Source organism: Nicotiana tabacum, chromosome 20 (assembly GCF_000715075.1).
Source record: "Nicotiana tabacum cultivar K326 chromosome 20, ASM71507v2, whole genome shotgun sequence".
Classification (NCBI taxonomy): Eukaryota; Viridiplantae; Streptophyta; class Magnoliopsida; order Solanales; family Solanaceae; genus Nicotiana; species Nicotiana tabacum.
Genome location: NC_134099.1, coordinates 106,668,359 through 106,689,290, shown reverse-complemented (window position 1 = coordinate 106,689,290; position 20,932 = coordinate 106,668,359). Strand labels below are relative to the sequence as shown.

Here is a 20,932-nt window from a genome sequence, read left to right as displayed (position 1 = left end):
ATCAAGAATAGTTTAAGACAGGAATGAACATAGTTCCTCTGCAAAAAAGTATTGCTAGAAGAACTTGAGCAAACAAATAATTCAACCACGACCTTAAAAATCTCTCAAGAGTATAAATTTGATTGGAATTCTCCACAATATAATGGGATGATTTATAAGGTGGAAGATGATATACTCTACTAAATGTTGCTACATTTTGCTATTGACTTGTATGATATTCCCATATTGGCAGTAGTTATGCAATTTTTAAGTGAATGTATTTGCACCTGCGTATAAGGCTACTATCATGCTTAATGTGTTTCTCTATCTGAACCTCTTTGATAGAGAGGGGGAGAGAGTCAGCGACAAGTATTCTTTCTTAGTTGTCCTCAGTAACCATAAGGGTTACTTTTACAACATCTTATATGCAAAAGCAGAAGAAAGATCATGTCACCTATACTGCAGCGGAACAAAATTTTGTTCTGAACTGAACAGTAATCTGAAGCCATGCTTAGGTTGTGTCCCCAAATCTGTCATTGTGACACTATAACTACAATTGGATGGAAGGGTTGGTAACTCAAAATCAAATCCCAAATCCTCTTGAACAGTTTTAAATCTTATCTACACCCATTTCTCAGTGTCACATTGCTTTAACAATCACTTGAACTGTAAAGATTTAAGATTTACAACAATAAAAACCCCACATAAAGTGCAGTAATATCAGATTCTGTCTAATTTGCTCTCCAATCCGGCTACTACCTTTTGTTTGTCTCTAGCTGGCGATGTATGTAGTCCAGAACAAACTTTCCGCCTCTTTCTGACATTATATGAAGCATAATGTATTTGGTCATTACAAATCTAGTCATAGAATTCATAACAGACATGTACTGTCACATACACGTGTACTCCATGTTCTACTTCTAGTTATACGGTTTATACCAATCTACTGCTAATGTAATTGCTTTCACAAGCATGGGGTCTATAGAAACATCTCTTCGCAGAGACATACATAGAAGTGGAAAGAAATAGACACAATAAAAAAGAAATGTGAAATAAGAGAAAAGGAAATAAAAGTTTACAATAAACACCCTTTCTGATGTTCCTCGCATTCTGGTTCTCATTATTTTTATTAGCACCTGCCTATACGTACGCTATGCTAGAAATGCAGAGGAAACTACATAAGACTTTTGTGCCACAAAAGAGGAGAGTTTGACATGTTCTATCCTCTCTCAAGGTCACATTTAAAGATATTTCTTTTCCTACTTCTGCAAGGAGGTCCATGCCATGCCTTATTTGTTTCAACACGCAATACTAATCTAGTCTTCCTGAGTCTTTCATCTATTCGTTCTTCTAAAGGTCAAAAAGCAACATAGAAAGTGTGTATAAGACCTTTCCCTTAGATATTATAGCTACTACAAAATAATTCAACACGAAAGCAATAATTTCTTTATACTGATGAATAGGATTTGAAAACAAATTTAACAATTCATTAGGACGTTGTAAAAGCAATAAGCTAAAGGAATTATGTAATATTGGGGGGGGGGGGGGGGGGGGGCTTAACAGTCTTCTCTTCAGTATTCAATTGATGTTACGTCAGTTAAAGTTTAAGGAATTCTAGAGGAAAAAATTTCTTTGGACAACATTCTAAAGCTTACCATGCATTACTGGTTTTCATTCTGCAATGGCAACATTATTGCTCTTTTTGAAAGGCAGATAGTAGGTATTCCCATGTCTTCATGACCATTCACCCATTACTAGTGATTAGGAAAAAATCCGAACAATGGCTACTTGCCTAGAGAAAATAATATGATATTTACATAACTTGCTTTCTTATAAACAATGAGAACATGCTTTCTTTAAACAAAATTGACTCAGCAATTTGATCCATACTGATTGATGAATGAAGCTAGAATAACAGGAGGAAGAGAAAAACCTATATGTAGGTCCCAATTTCACTGGGATGTTGTTGTTGTTGTTGTAGGTCCCAATTTCAGAGCGAACTCAATAACAGCAGCCATTCACTTTGTTAAGCTTTTTCATGCAATTAAGCTCAAGTAACTAGGAGAAAAAAGAAGAAAAACTACAATTTAGGCCGTTATACATTAGTGAGAGGCTTGATGAACATTGACCGATTTAATTGTTTCTGTCCTAATTCACAAAGTAGATAATTATTAGCACGACAAGTATGGGTGAAGTTGATGCAATGTGAAACTTCTAGATATAGAATAAATTTTCCTCTTTTTTTTCATGTGATGAGTGTCTGCCTAGGATAGATGATAAAGAAAACAGAGCAACTGGAACTTCATAACAACTTTATGATACTGCAATGATCAATGTATATGAATACCTTTCAAGTCAGCACATCAATCAGACAAATCTGAACAGTTTTGCTATTTTGGCAGCATGAAATCGGTGATTGAAAGATACAACAAAGCAAAGGAGGAGACTCATAAATTGGGAGATCCAATTTCCGAGGTCAAGGTAGGTTTTGCTAGCTAATTTGCAGTCAACTAGTCAAAGGAAATAAAGCATAATAGTTTCCTGCATACTTGTTAAATAGACGTAAGGCCTAACTCAACCCAAAAGCTAGCTCAAGAGGTGAGGATTGCTCAAGTCCATATAAGGAGACCACTCATCCCCTTCATTGTCGATGTGGGACTCAACATCCCCTCTCAAGCCTAGGACTGGACATCTGTAGCGTGGACAATTATGGGGCCTAACATCGGAAAATCGGGATGGGTCCTGCTCTGATACCATATGGAACAACCCATCCCGCTAGTGATATTATCCGCTTTCGGCCTAGGCCTTCACGGGTTTAAAACGCGTCACTAGAGTCTAAGGCATGTCTACTTATATAGACAACATCTCTCTCGTATTTTGTTGATGTGAAATTTGCCTAGGGTGTTAAGGACTCAGTTTACCCCACCACCGTTCAAGGTTGCACGCGGAGTGACTCTGATACCATGTTAATAGGACATTGGGCCTAAATCAACTCCAAAAGCTAGCTCAAGAGGTGAGGATTGCCCAAGTCCATATAAGGAGACCATCCATCCCCTTCATTATCGATGTGGGACTCAACACTCCTATTAATTGTACATTATTTATGAAATACCAAAAAGAACTTCCTTTCATGCTAAAATCCTTAGGGTTCTCTTGTCCTCCAAGCATAGTGTCTAAATTAGAATACACTCTGAAAAGAACAAAGTGGTATGACCTCAGAAACAAAACCAGAGTCATAATTTGGTCTGCTAAGGAAAACAAAGAATAGGACTAGGCATTTGACTTTTCAGAAGATTACAAGTCGTGGCACTAGCAGGGAAAAAGTACATGACTTTAAAGCACTTATTTTTATAACTGTGGTGTCCGGGCCAACTTGCGTGCACCTCAACTAATTCCACAAGGTACCTCTTATCTTCCACCAACACAGGTACTGGGTAACTCTGTCCATCAAGGCTTGGACAGATGGAAAAAAATCACCTACTGTTTTTACCTCCGCTGGGATTTGAGCCTTTACAGCACATTATACTGGTATCAAGCTTTTTTGACAACGTAAAAGAATCAGGACTTTACAGCACATTCTTTCATGCATCTGCAGTCTTCTTGTTTGTTTTGTGCACTAAAGCATACATCTTATAAGCGTCTTTACTATAGAAAGCTTTGCTTCTTTGAGTGCCAAAATGTTTCTGCACATCTAAATTATCTTGACGTTCAATAGTATCCAAGTTTAAGACACCAAAACTGTTATTTTTACCTTATAACCGGAGGCGGAGCCAGAAAAATTTATAGGTTCTAAACTTGCTATCGAGCCCATAACTCGTCTTAGTTACTGGATTTACAATTAAATAACTATGCACATTTAATGAATTTCCTAACACGAATACAGGGTCTAAGCAAAAGCTACTGAGTTCGTCTGAACCCTAGGTGATACTCTAACTCCACCCCAACTTACAATAACAACAATAATTATGCCTCGATCCCAAGCAAGTTGGTTTCGATTATATGAATCATCACTTTTTCATTTAAGCTATGATAAGAATGGATCTTTGGCCTAACTCAACCCAAAAGCTAGCTTGTGAGGTGATGATTGCCCAAGACCATATAAGGAGACCAAGATACCCATAACCCACCGATGTGGGACACAACTCAACACCCCCCCTCCCCTCACGCCCAGGCCTGCAAACTGGAGCGTGGACAACATAAATGGGGGCCCAACATCGATAACAATAAATTGGGATGGGTCTGACTCTGATACCATGATAAGAATGGACCTTGGGCCTAACTCAACCCCAAAAGCTAGCTTGTGAGGTGAGGATTGCCCAAGACCATATAAGGAGACCAAGATACCCATAACCTACCGATGTGAGGCACAACTTAACAAGCTCAATTCTTGTTATCATTGTCCCAATTAAAAAAATAAAGTGATGAATAAGTTAAATATATATAAACAACTGTAATAATAACAATACTAATAATAATAGTAATAACAACAATATTAGAAGTTCTTCAACAAGACTTGAAAAGATACTCAACTGTTAGTAACAAGCACAAGCAAAATAGTAGGTCGTCTGTGTGAAGTTCTCCCAGGAAGACAGAGTCAAGAATCTATAGACAATAATAGTAAGGCTGCCAGCAGACCATTAGCATGACAAGAGAATTCTCAAGGACAATTTATACTAGCAAAATTAATAAAAATTGAATGATACCATGAACTTGGTTCCCAATTCTACAGAACTTGGATGCCAGCAGCTACACAGTATTCCAATTCTACCTCTCTTAGTTGTACCCGTGATCTGGATTGATTCCATGAACTTGGATCCCTGGATCATTGGATTATGATTCTAATATTGAGGACAAGAACATGCATGCAATGAAAGGATGCGTCAATCAATTCCAGAACCAAATGGGCATAGAGAATGGAGATCCTCATTAGCTGATACCTGTTCTACCATCCCCATTCCACCCCGTCTATTTGGAGAAATGGAGGAATGAACTAAAGATGGAACCTATGATGAATTTCATTAACGGCAAAGGACCAATACAATTCCATTAGCGTTGTGGCAATCGGAAGAAAATCTAGAAGAGTGGGAACATGCATATCTTCCACTACTGGAAGCACAACATAGCTACAGAGATGGTGCCAAGAAGGAAGACTTTATAATATAACAAGAAGAAAGCATCACAAATGGCTTAATGGATCATCAGGGAAGCAACTTTTATAGGGTTACTTCTGCAACTCCACTTTATTTCGTTATGGGAACTGAAACAGCAACAACAAAAAAGCACATATGAAAAAGACAAGCAACATCTATAAACTGGCAAGTGAAAAGAGTTGTCAAGGCATTCCCAGTAAAAAAGCTCTAAACTGTTTGAAACCGAGATAATTTCATCTTAAGCACAAACGACTTTGGCTTTGTCATTTAGGTATACATTGTAGGGCACCTAAGAGGGAGTAGATATTCATGCTAGCACAGGGCAGGAAGTTTGATGAACTAATGCAGGTCTAGCAATTGGAACAAGGACTTTAGACAAATTAATGTCCTCCCACAAAAGAGATAGACACACTTTAGATGCGCCAATCAAGAACCTTATGCAATGACTGCATTTATCACTAGCATTTTGGAAGCAATGGGAATACCATTTCATGACCTGTGCTCGACAAAAAGTAGCAAATAAGGAACGACACTCATATATTGATGAGTCTATTCTTTTAGACCCATCTGCTGTCTTCATACTGCAAATCCTGGCGATGACTACACACAAATGCTAAGATAAAGAAGCTCAAAATGCTCTTAGAAACATGCAAGTTTTTGACAGTTAATGGTTCGAAGGATCAGACGACTGTCCGAGAAACTTAAGAGCTTTTTAGTCATTCTGGTGCTTAGCACTTTTTCTCTAGGAACTAAAAAGTATCAGACAATATTTCGCAGCAGTTATCCTGGATTATGACCATTAGGGTCACTCCATTTCGTTAACAGTGGAATTAATCTCTTTACATATTTACCCTCTAATCATATCCCAGCTAATTAGTTTCGAATGTGGCACTATTGATGATGCAAATTGAAGCCTGTAAAGAATTATCTTCTAGAAGAGAAGATAGTAAAACCAAGGATGCTAAACTTTATACCAAGATGACAACAAACATGGAGCTGTTACAAACTACCCACTCGTTGCATTATCATAATGACATTCTGGGATACCACTGATTGAAGGTCTCTGGTTCAAACATTATCCAGCTCTATAAGAGGATAACGAACCTTAGCTTAGTCATGCCATCTTTCCACTATTTCGAGATTAATCATCTAATCCTTCTTTGCAATTGCTGCAGGGGAAACAGAAGTCAGAAGGTGTGTGTTATTTGGACTATGAGAAGCTGCAAGAGAATAAAAATTTCCATCAAAAAATAGTTCGTTCTGCTTTACAGATCAGTATTCAATGATGCAGGTCAAATTATAGGTGAAGAAAATGTGATTAAAGGGAAAATAACAGAAACTCTGGACCCTCACGTTTTCAGAAGTTACATGGCCCTGATACTACTGCCAAACCGAAGTGAGGTACCAGTCTCTTATATAGCTGCATTAGATCTCAGCATAACACAGAAACTCTTCCTGTGTTCTGGGGATTTTTATCTGGCAGAGTGCCATAATAGTTCAGTTGGAGCAAGGAGATCTGGAAATGGTTGTTCTGTATTTTCTGGTAAGATTGATCACAGAAGCAGCTCTTGACCCCTCTTATCAGGTGCCTTTTAACCCAAATATGACTGCTCCATGCTGCCATGATTTAGCATATACTGAGATTTGTCCTCATATGCTAATGCCACCATCATGACATCCAATGCTCATGTCTATGGCACTTATAACACTACACAAATTCGAGTACGAGCATCTCGTTAGAACTAGAGCATAAGTTCCAATCGGGATTCCAAGTCCTAATGTCCTGTACATCAAGAAAAGCAGAAAAGTTTACTATATTATAGGAACCTAAGCGATTCAGCTAATGCAAAAACCCTGAGTAAAAGGATGAGGCTAGACTTGACTGGTCACAATTTAGAGCTACATCTGAACCCAAGAGATACAATCTTGCAAATCCTTTTCCATTATAAGTCATACCATCATTTGAACCAAATGTCAAGTACTGTCAACTCACTGAAGATGCAACAACTTCCGGAGATGCAAAAACAATTAGCCAAAGGATACCCCGGCTCTCATGCTGCAAACCTAGATGCATGCTAATCATGTACCTTATACTCGAATCACTTAAATTCTCAAATAACTTAAATTCCCACAATTATTTGCTTAAATCAAAGAATAGAATAGAAGCGCCAACATGCAGAAACAGGGGTAATGGGTAGGAGCTAGTGTAGAACCCTAAAGACAGGCATACACAATTTGTTAAAAGATTCCCTTTTTCTCAAACTCAAAATCTTCATCCATGATAAACGTTGACCGATTTGGACTATCATACAAGAGTCGTCCATCTCATTCACTTTAACAGGTAATAACTAATTTAACAACCCCTTGCATTTCCAATTAATTTCACTCCTCCATAAGTCTAATACATTTTCCTGTCGAGAGAAAAATTCATCTTAATTTGCTATTTAACTATAGCAAGACAAACACAAGTCATATTTGGACGTAGATTAAATCTTCACCTCAAAATTCAACTGCTGGAGATTGGAACATAAATGGTTTTATGTATATTTTTCACCTTGATACCATGATATCACATATAATGCAATTACCTATTTATATAAAAACTTCTCAATACAACCTCAAAGTTACAAGGTGTAACAGAATATAATGGGACAAGTTCTTACTGTAACTAGAAAATAGAAAAATTATGCAAAGAATCACTCTGGTACTCTTCCCAGATACATGGCTTACCTACCCACTCACCATTCTTGGAAAAGAATCAAATCGAGGGTTCGAACGAGATCCAATTTTTAGATGTCTACCTCCTTATCTCTGGTGTCCAATTTATCTAAGTTGCTCCGACATGGCAGTTTAGGTGTCGTACCTGTGTCGACACGACGGTGTGGGTATGAGATCCGTACTGGATCTGGTCAAACAATTTCGGGTACTTTGACCACGACGGATGAAAAATTCGAGATGAGATACAATTTGGTTCCCGAAATCAGAATCCTAATAATTAGGGTAAAGTTGAAGAAAATAACATACATTTTCTAAGAAATCAATCCATTACTTATCTACAACTTGAGAATAAAAAAGAAATCCACACTTTACAATCTATACTTAAGTATTTCACATAATTTCTCATAATTTAAAGACATTTTTTATATATTTTTTTTGAATTATTTTTAGCCGGATCCCTGCACCCGTATCCGTACTAGGATCCGTATTCCCGAATCCTAGAATTTACATCTCGAAGGATCCGATCTCTAGATCTGTACCCGTGTCGGACATCCGTACGAGTGTCCGAGCAACTTAGCAATTTATAACCTTAGATTCATTATAAATTCGCTGACCTATTAAACTGTATCTAGCCATAAAGAAATTGCAGCCTTGTGAGAAACTAAGCACACATGTGCACTTGCAAGTAAGTTACACACAATGAGGGACAACTTTTAAAAATAACACATCGACAATACCTATACTACAACTGTAGCTAGTCATCGTAAAAGAATTTGAGCATCAAATCCAAAATAGCAAGGCAATGAGTGGAGTAACTTGAGATCTTATAAACCATTTGGATGCCATAGGCTTTATATAACTCAACACCTTCCCGCACATATAACCTAATTTTGGAATTTACACTATGGACTTTAATATGAACTTACTAGCGAGAATGGATTTGTCGAAATTCGCTTCCGTACTATGTTAAAGAATTTGAGTACCGGCTCAAAAATACTAAAGTAATATATGAATTACCCCATAACCTTCATAAACACCTACATATGCCCTTGTATACTTGAATTAGGACATGTTATAAACTAAACACTCATTTACCAAACCAAAAAGTGGCCTTTTGCCTCGTCATGCTATCTCAATGCAGTGAAATTTATAGTCATCCATTCCAAGCCCCAAGGGTTCTATCTTGCACCAACAGATGTGGTTGCAACCTTAAGTTGTATTACTAGGTGAATGAAAGTACTAGATGACGAACCAATAGTGTCAATTGTCGTAAAAAAAAATTAAAATAATATAGTAAATACAATTCAAAAATGACTGTGAAAAGGACTAAATACTTTTACAAAAACAAATAGACATATTTTACTTTTGTTTGCTTTTGAAATAGTATTTTTTTTTTGGGGGGGGGGGGGGGGGTTAACGTGATATAAATGCTAGAAAGCAACAGCAGCTCATTATTTTCTTTAAACCAATTTTGAAAGGCTTGTTATGGCTTTTGATAAGTGAAACGATCTTATTAACCTTGTCCTGTACCATCACTAAAAGAGCAAGAGATATGTGTTAGAAGATTAACTTATCACTATGCTTAGGCCACCAGAGAGATGGGTCATGAAAAATAAATCTAAGTAGCATCTCCAGTGGAATGTGGCAACAAAAGTTGAGCTTGGTTTGCTAGTAATTCTGCATTACTATAGTCATAACACAAAAAATCATCTATTGATTTCTCTCTTATTGAATAAATTTACAAATAGTATTTCTTTTTTGTTGCAGTTTTGGCAGAGGGAAGCTGCATTGCTGAGGCAACAACTAGAGAACCTGCAAGAGAATCATCGGTAAGCTCTTCTTAGCATAATTTTTCATGTTGTGAGTGAATAACTTATCCAACTACCAATAGGACTAAACTAAAGGCATGTTGACCATATTGTTAAATCCATAGGGTTGGACTTATTTTGGTAACTTGATGCTCCTTGTATTTTTATTTTAGTTAGTGAATCCCAAACCAAACCCCTCCACAGAGGCCAACAATGGAACTTTCCACTTTCCCTTAGGTGACTCGATCTCCAAACCTCTTGATTGGAATTGGAATGTCCGTGCCCAATTGGTGACTCGAATGCCCTTAGTCTTGGTTGGAATTGTAATACTCTCCTGGTGGCACTATTGATTTTTGAGAATTACAAGTGAATTCCTTTGAGATGAAGGTAGCCATTATCTAATATTGAAATACTGCTCCTCACAGAAGTCATCTCATTTAATAAACCGAAATCTTTCCTTCTTTGACTTCTTTGAATACCTAGTCCATTTTACTTGGAAAGTTTTTTGAAGAACTGTCCCCAAAACAGATTGTTTTCTTGAAATCAAACAAAAATGGTTTCCAAAAAACAAAGCAATTTAAGGTAGTTTTTTTTCCACAAAACTAGCACAAATATTCTTAAAAGCATATTTCTCAAAGGTAATAGTTAATACAAATACATAACGTTTCCCCAAATTACGGAACTTTCTCCAAAACCTAACTTCCAGGAATTAAACCAATAGCAAATCAAAATGTCACCTCAGAATCTTCTATTCCATTGAGTAATCTATTGGAGCTTTTATTGTTCCAGAAGAGATGAATTATTCCTTCACTAAACTACTTGTTATTTAACCGATCCAAAAAAAAAACACTTGCTATTTAGCTCTTAGCAATTTATCTCAAAATTTTATTGAAGTACTTTTTTTTTTATAAGGTAATGTAAATTTCATTTAAAAAGTACCAAGAAGATACAGAAAGCATACAAAACTTCAGCACTGCCGAAAACTATTACAATCTCAAAACTTCTATAAAATCAATACTCTTATTTAGGAATTCCCCTCCCAAATAAACTGACTTCCTCTCAGCATTCCCCTCCCAAAGAAACTGACTTCTCATGGAATCAAATTTCTTTTCCTCACTGACTGGGATGGGGAAAAGAGACATCAAATATGTAGGAATTCCATCCAGCACACTATTAATTAAAGTGAGCCTCCCACCTAAGGATAGATATTGAAGTACTTTACCTCCTAAGCTATCTTTTGAGCACTTTAAGCATCCTTCTATGAAATGCAGGCCCTGACTCCATTCCATTGAATTATCCCGTAGCTAAGGGCACAAGTTTTCTTTGCTTTTCGTTTTTCTTCTTGCTTGTATTTCCCAAACTCCACAATCAATATCGCCTCCTTTCCTCTCCTTTTTCTTTTCTTTCTTCCTCCTCTCCCGCACCACCAATAAACACCCTCAGTCCATAGCTTATTCTCCTTCTCATTTTCCTCTCTACATATTGGTGTCAAATAAAGATATAGAGATAAAGATAGAGATAAAGAAAAAGAAAAAGGAAAGCCTTGATAAGTTGTTTGCTTGTAGCGGGATAGTGTTTAAAAGAAGAAGAGAAGAGTAGCGGGTAAGAGATGAGCCAAGATAATAACCAAAAAGAGACTATCATGAAGGAATATAAAATGGAAAAGTCTCCTTCACTGTATGATGAAAGGCTAAACTCATGTAAAAAGTTGAGCAGGTAATGTTTGGGAAAGTTCTAGTACTAGATAGTTCAAGAAAACTACATGCCTTACTGTTGTTTATAAGTGGTAATTCTCTCACTCTATCTTCTCTCTAATTCTCTTCTTCATTAAAAGCCAGGTCTAATAAATCTCCTCCCATCGCCATCAGAATCAATAAGGAAACCATTTGTTCCAAACTTTGCTTCTGCAAGCCAGGGCATCGTTGCCACTCTTTCAGCCACATAAAAAGCCAAATAATCTCCACATCCTACAATCGAGCGACCTACTAATCCTGTGTTCAAGTGGACCTCCAAAATAGGACCAATTTTGGTGATTCATACATGATTTTGCTACGAACATATCCCAGCAGGACATAGGGATACTGGTTGTTATATTTAATTCCATCATTACAATCTTAGTTATGGCTCATACCAGATTATTATGGAGCAAACCACAATCATATCAAATGGAGATGTAAAGACGAATGTTTAGAAAATTCCACATCAAAATTGAAGCAACAGAAGATGTGCAACATTTGTCTTGTCTGCTCGAGAACATACATACATAAATGTTCGCTTCAATGCATTCACCGGTGCCAGAACAGATAAAAGGTATTCATGTGTAAGGTCATTGAGATCAGGTTCACTGCAAAATGAACGAACCCTGCAATAACCTTTAGGGGAGAATTATTTTCTTTACGTCCCTTTTTCCCGGGGGGTTGTACTTAATTGGATTTATATAATACTTATCTTTTTGAAACTAAATCTTATGAAAGCCTCAGCTACCAGAAAATTATACAGACCTCAGTTGCCAGTGACAAAGTAACATACATTCATCTACCAGTATAGTTGTGTTGGAATCAACAAAATACCTACTAACTACGTCACGAAATCTTTCCTGTTTCCTTAAAGTAACAACATGGGATAATAAACTTTTTCACTTTATTTGAATATAGTATAAGAAGTTCTGAACTGTAAGGTATAGCCTATTTTAGTTACTTCTTGAGACACGGATTTCTTTCCTCTGTACGGCACTTCTCTCATGCTCAGGCAATTAAAGATATTTTATTTCCTAGCACAAAGAGAGAAAAACAGCAGCACATAAACTAAACTTGTGCCAACAAAGGAAACTTCAAAGGTTCTACTAGAGGTAGGTGTGCAATGTGTAGGGATGCCCCTCTATTATCTTCATGGATGTTGACTTCCAAGGTACTTACTTATGAAGCAGGAATAACCAGAAAAATTAGGCCTTAATTTTCAACCACTTTTCCAGCAAACACTGAAGCGAACAGATTAGATAGCTTGAAACATTTTAGTTTTGAAATAAGAATGCTCAAAAACCCAAATGTCCACTCGAGACTCTCCCAAAAGTATCAAATCTGTAAGTGCTAACAGAAAGGCATTTAAGATCCTACCAGGCAGGTGGTGTTAGAAAATGAAAGAGCGATCTGGAGAAAATTTTTTAACTTTGGGAACACCTATTTATGGGGTTGAAATATATTTCTCCAACATGGGTGATGGGACAGTATAGCTTAACATTCTAGCCTGCCCCTTTAAACTCAAGGTGGAAAACCAACTTAAGTCGCTTATTTTGAATAAAACTTGGAACAGAATAAATTTGCCTGAACAAAGAATAGATTCCTGAGTGGTGGGTGAATAATTGCCAAAAAAGTGAATGGGAAGAGACACCATAAGTCCATAACCCCCACTGCACCCCCAAAACCAAAAGCCAGAGAAAGTTATGGTTAATGTGCAGCACACACAGAAGGAAACCTATCCTCAAACACGAGAAAGAAAGGCACTATGAAAATTTTCCCAGACATCACCAGTGTAGCAACCAACTCTTAAAGTGGCAGTTGAACAGTAACCAAGTGGTGCCTAAAGAGAACAACAACCGCAATATTGGCAGGAAAGATGTCTACAAAATTTCTTATAGCATGCAAGCCCAAAATAGTGGCAGGAAAGAGATGTGATTCCATGCCACTGATTACCCCAAGAACAATGATGAGAAAAATTTAAAATCGTTAAAGGAAAAACTTTGGTAAGGTGGATGTTGTTAGGGTCAGACAGCTGGACGAGAAAGTGACTTAGGTCTATACTATGATCGTGGAGTCTCTCATAACCAGCGAGAATATGAGAGATATTCTAACTAGGCATTGATATATTTAGAAGAAGATACACATACCTATGGTGCAATAAAACTTACACCAACATTCTACCAAGTGTTGCATAACAATAAAAAAGGATGAGGCATTCCCGTCGAAATATACTTCTTGAAATACATTCACTACCCTTAATCGATCAAGGGAAACTCAAATGACTAGCCACTATATTCCCTCGACAAGAATTATATTAAGCAACAATTCACAATGAACACAGAATCTCATATTAATAAACTGTTAGCATGGACTTAAATGGAAAACCACCTTATACTTAATATATTACAGTACAAGGTAAACGGGCGGGTAGGATATGGTTCGGGTCAAAAACGGGTAATAAAAATGAATAAATTATCCAACCCGACCCATATTTAATACGGATAAAAAACGGGTTAACCGGCGGATAATATGGGTAACCATATTATCCATGACTTCTTGCATATGATCAATTTTGGGAGAATTCTTAGTCTCCCTAACTTGAGGAACCCCCAATTTGAGGTTTTACAAATGTAAAAGTTAGACACATTGGTTATCCATTGGTTATCCATTTTGTAAATGGATAATATGGTTCTTATCCATATTTGATCCGTTTTTAAAAAGTTTATTATCCAACCCATTTTTTAGTGATAATATGGGTGGTTAACTGTTTTCTTTTAACCATTTTGCTACCCCTAATTATAACAATTACTCTATAGTAAATCAGATGCAGATCTGGGAGGACTGCACATGATGTGCCTCACCAGTATAAGCTTACAAAACCACTAAAGTTGGAGACTGTGACCTAATCATTGATAAGCTAATATCATATGGTATTGCGGATATCTGTGGGAGCTCAAACTGTCAAGTTCGTCACACCAAAACACCACGTATTGTGTAGCTATAGCTTTTTTTTTCTTTTTTTATAAGTCAATATAGTTACTTCTAGAAGCGAAATGAATACTGCTAGTCTGTAGTTAAGTCATGGATATTATGTTAAAGGCCTAGATTGGCTTAAAAGATTGTTTCTCCTGCAGACAAATGATGGGTGAAGAGCTATCTGGACTGAATGTCAAAGATTTACAAAACTTGGAGAAGCAACTCGAAATGAGTCTTCGTGGAGTCCGTATGAGAAAGGTATGAACTTTCACCTCCAAATGTCCCATATATTATTGTGTATAAATAGTACTGACGACCACTACTTTCTGTAGGACCAAATTATGATTGATGAGGTGCAAGAACTAAACCAAAAGGTCAACCACATAACTGCAGCCACTTGTTGTCATTATCCTATGAATTTCTCTGAGAAGCTAAACTCCATCTGTTTCAATGCAGGGAAATCTCAGCCATCAAGAAAACATGGAACTTTATAAGAAGCTAGACCTAGCTCGTCAAGAAAATACGGAATTGTATAAGAAGGTATCGATGTATATCCCTAGAAAAGATTTCACTTACGCTAGTAGATAATAATTTCCTAGTGTATTAAAAATCAAGACGAAAAACTTTAGTCATTCTGCTTCAAAAAAATTTCATGTTCTGCCGGAAATCAGGTTTATGGAACTAGAGATGCAAATGCAGTGAGCAGAAATGCCATGAGTTCAAACAGTTTACGCGTCAATGAGGACCCTCATGCACCTCTCCATCTCCAGCTAAGCCAGCCTCAGCAACAACACTATGAAACACCAGGAACTACAAAATTGGGGTAATTTTCACGTCCATATAATTTGAATGCACCAAACAAACTCCCACTATCTGGACCCTTGATTCTTGTCTAACTGGAATGCTGCAGGCTATCACTGCATTAGTGGAGTTGATGCAGACTGCCATTAAGCTCTCTTCTCGATCAAGTACTCCATGCTCACGAATATATGTTAAAATTATTAAGGACTGGTATAGAACCCGTAGATGTAAGGGGAAAATTGGTCAATTGACCTGGTAAATGCTAGCAAGTTGGTATGTAATAGGTATCCACAAAACAGCCACCCAAATCATGTTTAACTATGAATAAAGAAAATGTTAGCACAGTTAATGTTCTTTGACTGTCTTGATACTTCATGCTTATGATGCATATGCCTATTAGTTAGGAATGCACTTAATCTGACAGATTAAAGCTAAATATAAATACTATGCAGAAAAACTTATGCAGACAACAGTAGCATCTCAGATAAAATACTCGAGAAAAGCACCAGAAGCAAACAGAATAAGAGCAGACCAAAAAACTGACCAAAGAGTACACTAAGATATACCTAAAAGCTGCATCAATATGCATTGCAAAAGCATCATCAAGGAGATACTAAACTCATATTCACATCCATGCCGACTTTCAGCATCTACCTAGAAAAAGAACATGTAACAGTAATATTGGTAAAGTCCTACCCAGCAAAGATGAAAAACATCAGTTAATGAATTCTTATAGTGGTAGGTCACTGAAAAAGAAGAAAAGAATGAACTACATGAAAGACTAAATGATGGGGAAATATGCACGGCGAGAATTAGATCAGTTCAGTGCACGAGATATGCCCCGTAAAAGTGATCACCACATTCTTAGCTAGTTAAAGTGTTGCTTAAATGAAGTCATTTTCTGGATTCCAAAGATATCGGACTGGCATCCAATAAATGCCATCTCAATGTACTACAAAAGCCAAAGTTACCATAGAAATTTCAGTTTACTATCACAAGTTTGAGATTTGGTTCAAAATGCCATCTCTATTGAGATAATCCGCCACTCAAGTGAAATTGCATGTCATCCTAGAGTTAAACAATATGGCAAAAACTATTTTTACCCCTAGCCACTATTCTGGAAAGCTAGAGTAGACAATCACGTTTCTAATAATTTTCATGGGCAAGGAGTGATGGATGAAAAGCAGCATGGATAGAGAAGCACGTGCCATTTTTTTCATTTTAATTTTTTCATCACTTAACCATGCAAAATAATGAGCAGCCCGAATGGCATCCCATAAGATGCGTGACTTCATCATGTGACAAATTAACTGAAGTTGATATGGAGATGAACACAATGGATTAACATCCATATCTCAGGAAAAAATCGAAGAATTGTTTCAAGGGTACTAAGATACTACAAGAAACTGATGAAACAATTACTATTTATTGACTTGAATATGTGGACTCTGCCTCAAATAATTCGTCATAACTTTTTTTTATCAAGAATCAATTCAGCCAAATTTCGGTTAAGACAAAGAAAATGCAAAAACAAAACAGTAATCTCAAACATTTTATACAGGACAAATATATTCTGAAACTATGTGAAAGTGAATTATATGCTAACATAAGTTTGAACTTTAAGGTGTTTAACATATGTTAAATACAAAAAAATCAAAATTTTTAGTGATCCGATAACATCAACATCTACTACAATAATGGTACTACAATAATAACATCAACATCTACTATTTATTGACTTGAATATGTGGCCTCTGCCTCAAATAATTCGTCATAACTTTTTTTTATCAAGAATCAATTCAGCCAAATTTCGATTAAGACAAAAAAAAAATGCAAAAACAAAACAGTAATCTCAAACATTTTATACAGGACAAATATATTCTGAAACTATGTGAAAGTGAATTATATGCTCACAGAAGTTTGAACTTTAAGGTGTTTAACATATGTTAAATACAAAAAAGTCAAAAATTTTAAAAGGATATAACTATCGATTAGTATTGTATGATGCAATTAAATTTATAATCTAGTCAAAATATAACAATACATCCAAAAAAATTCACGGCATCATGAACTATGCACACACCTTATCACAAGAGTCCACATCTATAAAAAGCTTTCCAAAAGGAAGTATAGCAAAGACAAAGGTTAGGTGTTGCTTCTTGTCCTAGCATGTGGTTTATACTTACGTATAAGGTAAAATGCATTTACTTTAATAATATGGGAGCAACATTTTCTAAGAGAAAATATAAACAGGTAATACTAATAGGATCACTAAGATTTTGCCATCTTATGTGATCCGATAACATCAACATCTACTACAATAATGGTACCTCAGCCCTCTTTGTTTCTACCTACCAATATGAATCAATTTCCCAAATTCAGGCAATAGGATCATGTGGTCAGAATCAAAATTTTAACAACATATAGTAAACTAGAACTTAACTATGGATTGGAATAGGGAGAAACACAAATTGAATGAAAAACCAAACTACACCACTTTCCGAAGATCTTTTCCTTCTCTCGTGAATCAAACATCAATTGCAACGATTTGATGGATGACTCATTTGGATAGATGTAGATGACCCCCCCCTCCCCCCGAAAAAAAACCCTCTAGAGACATAGTAAGAAGTTTTCTCCTCATACTGCTCAAGAAAAATGATTGATTCGAGGTTTGGTCGGTGTAATCTGTATGGAATTCTATCTAATAAACGACAAATGGGTCCATAAATTGAATGCAAACACATAACTTTGGGCATCATATTAGTTACTGAGAAGCAAAAATTTCCATGGTTTAACTTTAGATTTTTTTGTGTGGAGCAAGAAAGTATTTAAACAAATAAATTAACTATACAAGATGAATTCTTACTTGCAATGAAGAAGCCTAATTTATTTATTTATTTATTTTCATGATGGTGGTTTGTGGAGCAACTTAGAGTGCGTTTGGGCATAAAAAAAAATTCCTTTTTTTCCGAAAAAATTTCACTTTTTTCGAAATCAGCGTTTGTTCGTAAAATTTTCAATTTTCACTTGAAGATGCATTTTGGAAATTTTTGAAAATTTGAAAACTCTAAAAAGTTGTTTTTCAAAATTTTCACTCAAATCACTCACAAAACTTCAAAAACAACCCAAACTGAAATTTATGTCCAAACACAACTCTAAATTTCAAATACCATTTTCACTTGAAAAAAAATTTCACCATTTTTTGGAATTTTACAATTCTTATGTCCAAACGCCTACTTAGGCCATCTTGACTAATTCATCGGGTTTATGTTATCTCCCACCAACATAGGTGTCAGATAATTCGCACAAAGAACTCACCTAGTGTCGTCTTTGCTGGAGTCGAACATTGGTTCTCAATTTTGTCACTCCAACTCTTTGATGGCAAGACGACTCCCCTTTGAAGCTATAGGGGCCTTATTTCATTATAGCGCAAGAATAAAGAAAGACCAAAGATCTGATATAATCAATATAGGGAAAGTCTATTGGATTACGAGATCCTACATCACTAACTTGAAGGAAAAAAAAAACTTGCAATATGTCAAAGACTCCCAATCAAGGGTACCTTGGCGTCGAAAAGTTTACTAGATGCGAGTTGGTATTCTAGTCCATCTTCTAGTACCAGACCATTGTTGTGAAGCTGCCCGTGTTCTTTTAATATGTGAAGCCACTTGAAGTTACATGGGCTCGTACCATCGGCGGATTGAATGTACATGTTGTGAGTTCTAAAAGATATATATCTAACTCTATCTATACTTGGTTTTCTTTCTATACTTGTTTTTCATACATAGAGTTCGTGAGTTAACATATTTCCAAAGGATTATTATTTCAGATAATGTCCACAGGAAGGAAAATGCACCACCTACACAACCATATAGCAGAGCACCAAGATTATACCACACAGGCATAAAGCATGATTATCTCCTGCTCTAACGTACAACCATTTTATATATCAATATATGGTTCTTCAAACTGGAATGATATATCAATAGCAATAAACGAAACAGAAAAACAAACAAAAAAAAAAGAAAAGTTTACATGTGACAACAAATATGCAGGCACCAAATATTCAACAACCATCAGTACTGTACCACTAGTAAAACTAATACTCCAGTACTCCTAAAGCTTAACATTGAATACAAAAATGATGCTTCTTAGAATCCTTAAAGAAATGAAACTCCAACAACTCTGAGCACAGGTGGATCCAACCCTCGGGTTTGAACATATGTGTGTGTGCGCGCGCTCTCTCTCTCACTGAATTCAAAACTGAATCAACATATGTGAGTAAGCTAGAGTTTTTACGAGCAAAAAGTAATAAAACTAAATAGTGCGTGCTACAAAAGCAAATTATTTGATCGACTACTATACAATGAAAGAAGCGACATAACGGACCTGAAAAAACGAAGCGATGGCTTTTCCGTAGTTGCTAAAGTCGTGATTACAAATGATGTATATTTCCCAACTTAAGATCTGCAAAAGTTCCAAAAAGAAACAAAACATTAAAATAAAAAGGGATACAAGTTAACAAAAATTATGTTACTAGCAAAAGAATTATGTAAAAAGCCTAAAGATATTGAATTTCGCATTTGTGATGTCAGCTGTGTTCTCTTGCGGAGCTTTTCTCAGGAAATAAACAGCAAAAGCTGAATTGAATCACGCCATTAGCATGCATTACAATTTCATATAGTGATTGATTGAACGAAAGAAGAAGAACGTTTAACAGAAATTGCAATTGCGTACTAAATCAAACAAATTGAGTAGAAGATGTACGGAATTTTGAAGAAAGAGAGAAGGATTTTCGATTGCATTTCGCTTCAGAAAGGGAGACAGGAAGAGTTGCGTTAATACCTAACAGTAAAAGAGGTTCGATAGAGATGGCGAGAGCGGTCAGAGAAGATTGAATGGGCAGAGAGACGTTAATAAATATCTTAGGTGGAGAACGGGCTTATATACGGATGAATGAGGGTACCGATGCGGGGTATGAGTGTGGGGGTCGGGTTTATTTTAGGAATTTTTACCCAAAAATGTTTAAGGTTTGATATAATTACATTTAGTATATCTAATTATCAATTCTATACCATAAGATTTTTTAACTATATGTTAATTGTACCTTCTATCACTCCTATATTTATGGTACCGTATATTCTTCCAAATCTCTCCCCCCCCCCCCCCACGTTTCTCTCTCCCAACCCCACACCCTCATCCATGTATTACCACACACCTAGAAACTAGAAAAACCAGAAAAACAATTGAAACCCTCTGCTAAATCCAGAAAAACAATTCTCTACCAGTAACGTCCAAAATTAAGGTTTTTTCTTCTACAACCAATCAAAATTGAAGTCAAATCTTCAAAGTTTCATACACAGCAATAACTTTTGATGGTTATAATTTCGGGTTCCTTCAGTAATATAAGAGGAAAGAAAAAGAGAGCAACAATTCCACAATTGACAGCCATTAAAAAGCTTTGAAGCTTTGAATTCAAATTTAGGTTTTCAAAAATCATTATTTGTTTGGATTGAGTGTTGTTGTAAATAATTGGGAATATGGTTTGGAGCTTATATCTCAATTTTGAGGGGTTTTGATGAAGATTAGACTTGGTTTTGGCTGAATTTCAGATTGAAATTCGAAGAAGAAGAAGAAGAAGAAGAAGAAGAAGAAGAAGAAGAAGACGTATATTGCAGAAATTGTAGAAATATTGTAGATAAATTGAAGAAAAATTGTAGACTGTTGTTTATTTATTTTTCTTGAAGAAAAATTGCATAAATGT

At 36.1% G+C, this 20,932-nt stretch overlaps 1 protein-coding gene and 1 long non-coding RNA gene across 16 annotated transcripts in view; one reads left to right on the top strand and one right to left on the bottom strand.

The window, feature by feature from the left end:
- Positions 1-15,820, top strand: part of LOC107767159 (MADS-box transcription factor 23-like) — a 35,513-nt gene extending 19,693 nt beyond the window's left edge. The window contains exons 1-9 of one of the 2 annotated variants that reach the window (XM_075240565.1): positions 2,031-2,460; positions 6,305-6,323; positions 6,421-6,530; positions 9,615-9,676; positions 14,526-14,625; positions 14,700-14,741; positions 14,824-14,907; positions 15,039-15,190; positions 15,278-15,820. In XM_075240565.1, coding sequence (XP_075096666.1) covers positions 2,383-2,460; positions 6,305-6,323; positions 6,421-6,530; positions 9,615-9,676; positions 14,526-14,625; positions 14,700-14,741; positions 14,824-14,907; positions 15,039-15,190; positions 15,278-15,293 — 663 coding nt within the window. In that variant the 5' untranslated portion in view covers positions 2,031-2,382 and the 3' untranslated portion in view covers positions 15,294-15,820. Of the gene's footprint in view, positions 1-2,030; positions 2,461-6,304; positions 6,324-6,420; positions 6,531-9,614; positions 9,677-14,525; positions 14,626-14,699; positions 14,742-14,823; positions 14,908-15,038; positions 15,191-15,277 lie in introns of those variants that run through there. The other variant, XM_016586084.2, reaches the window with a different exon arrangement.
- LOC107767175 (uncharacterized) lies at positions 566-20,126 on the bottom strand. Of its 14 annotated transcripts, none has more exons than XR_012703632.1 (8): positions 20,014-20,126; positions 19,558-19,635; positions 15,735-15,822; positions 6,234-6,912; positions 4,683-4,796; positions 4,510-4,602; positions 1,913-2,037; positions 566-796 (listed from the first exon to the last, which is right to left on the bottom strand). It is a non-coding gene; the product is annotated as an uncharacterized LOC107767175 (long non-coding RNA). The 14 variants fall into 14 exon arrangements; XR_012703637.1 differs by having other exon boundaries at positions 4,510-4,581; XR_012703630.1 differs by having other exon boundaries at positions 4,510-4,796; positions 6,234-6,349; positions 6,483-6,912.
- Positions 20,127-20,932: the final 806 nt, after the last annotated feature.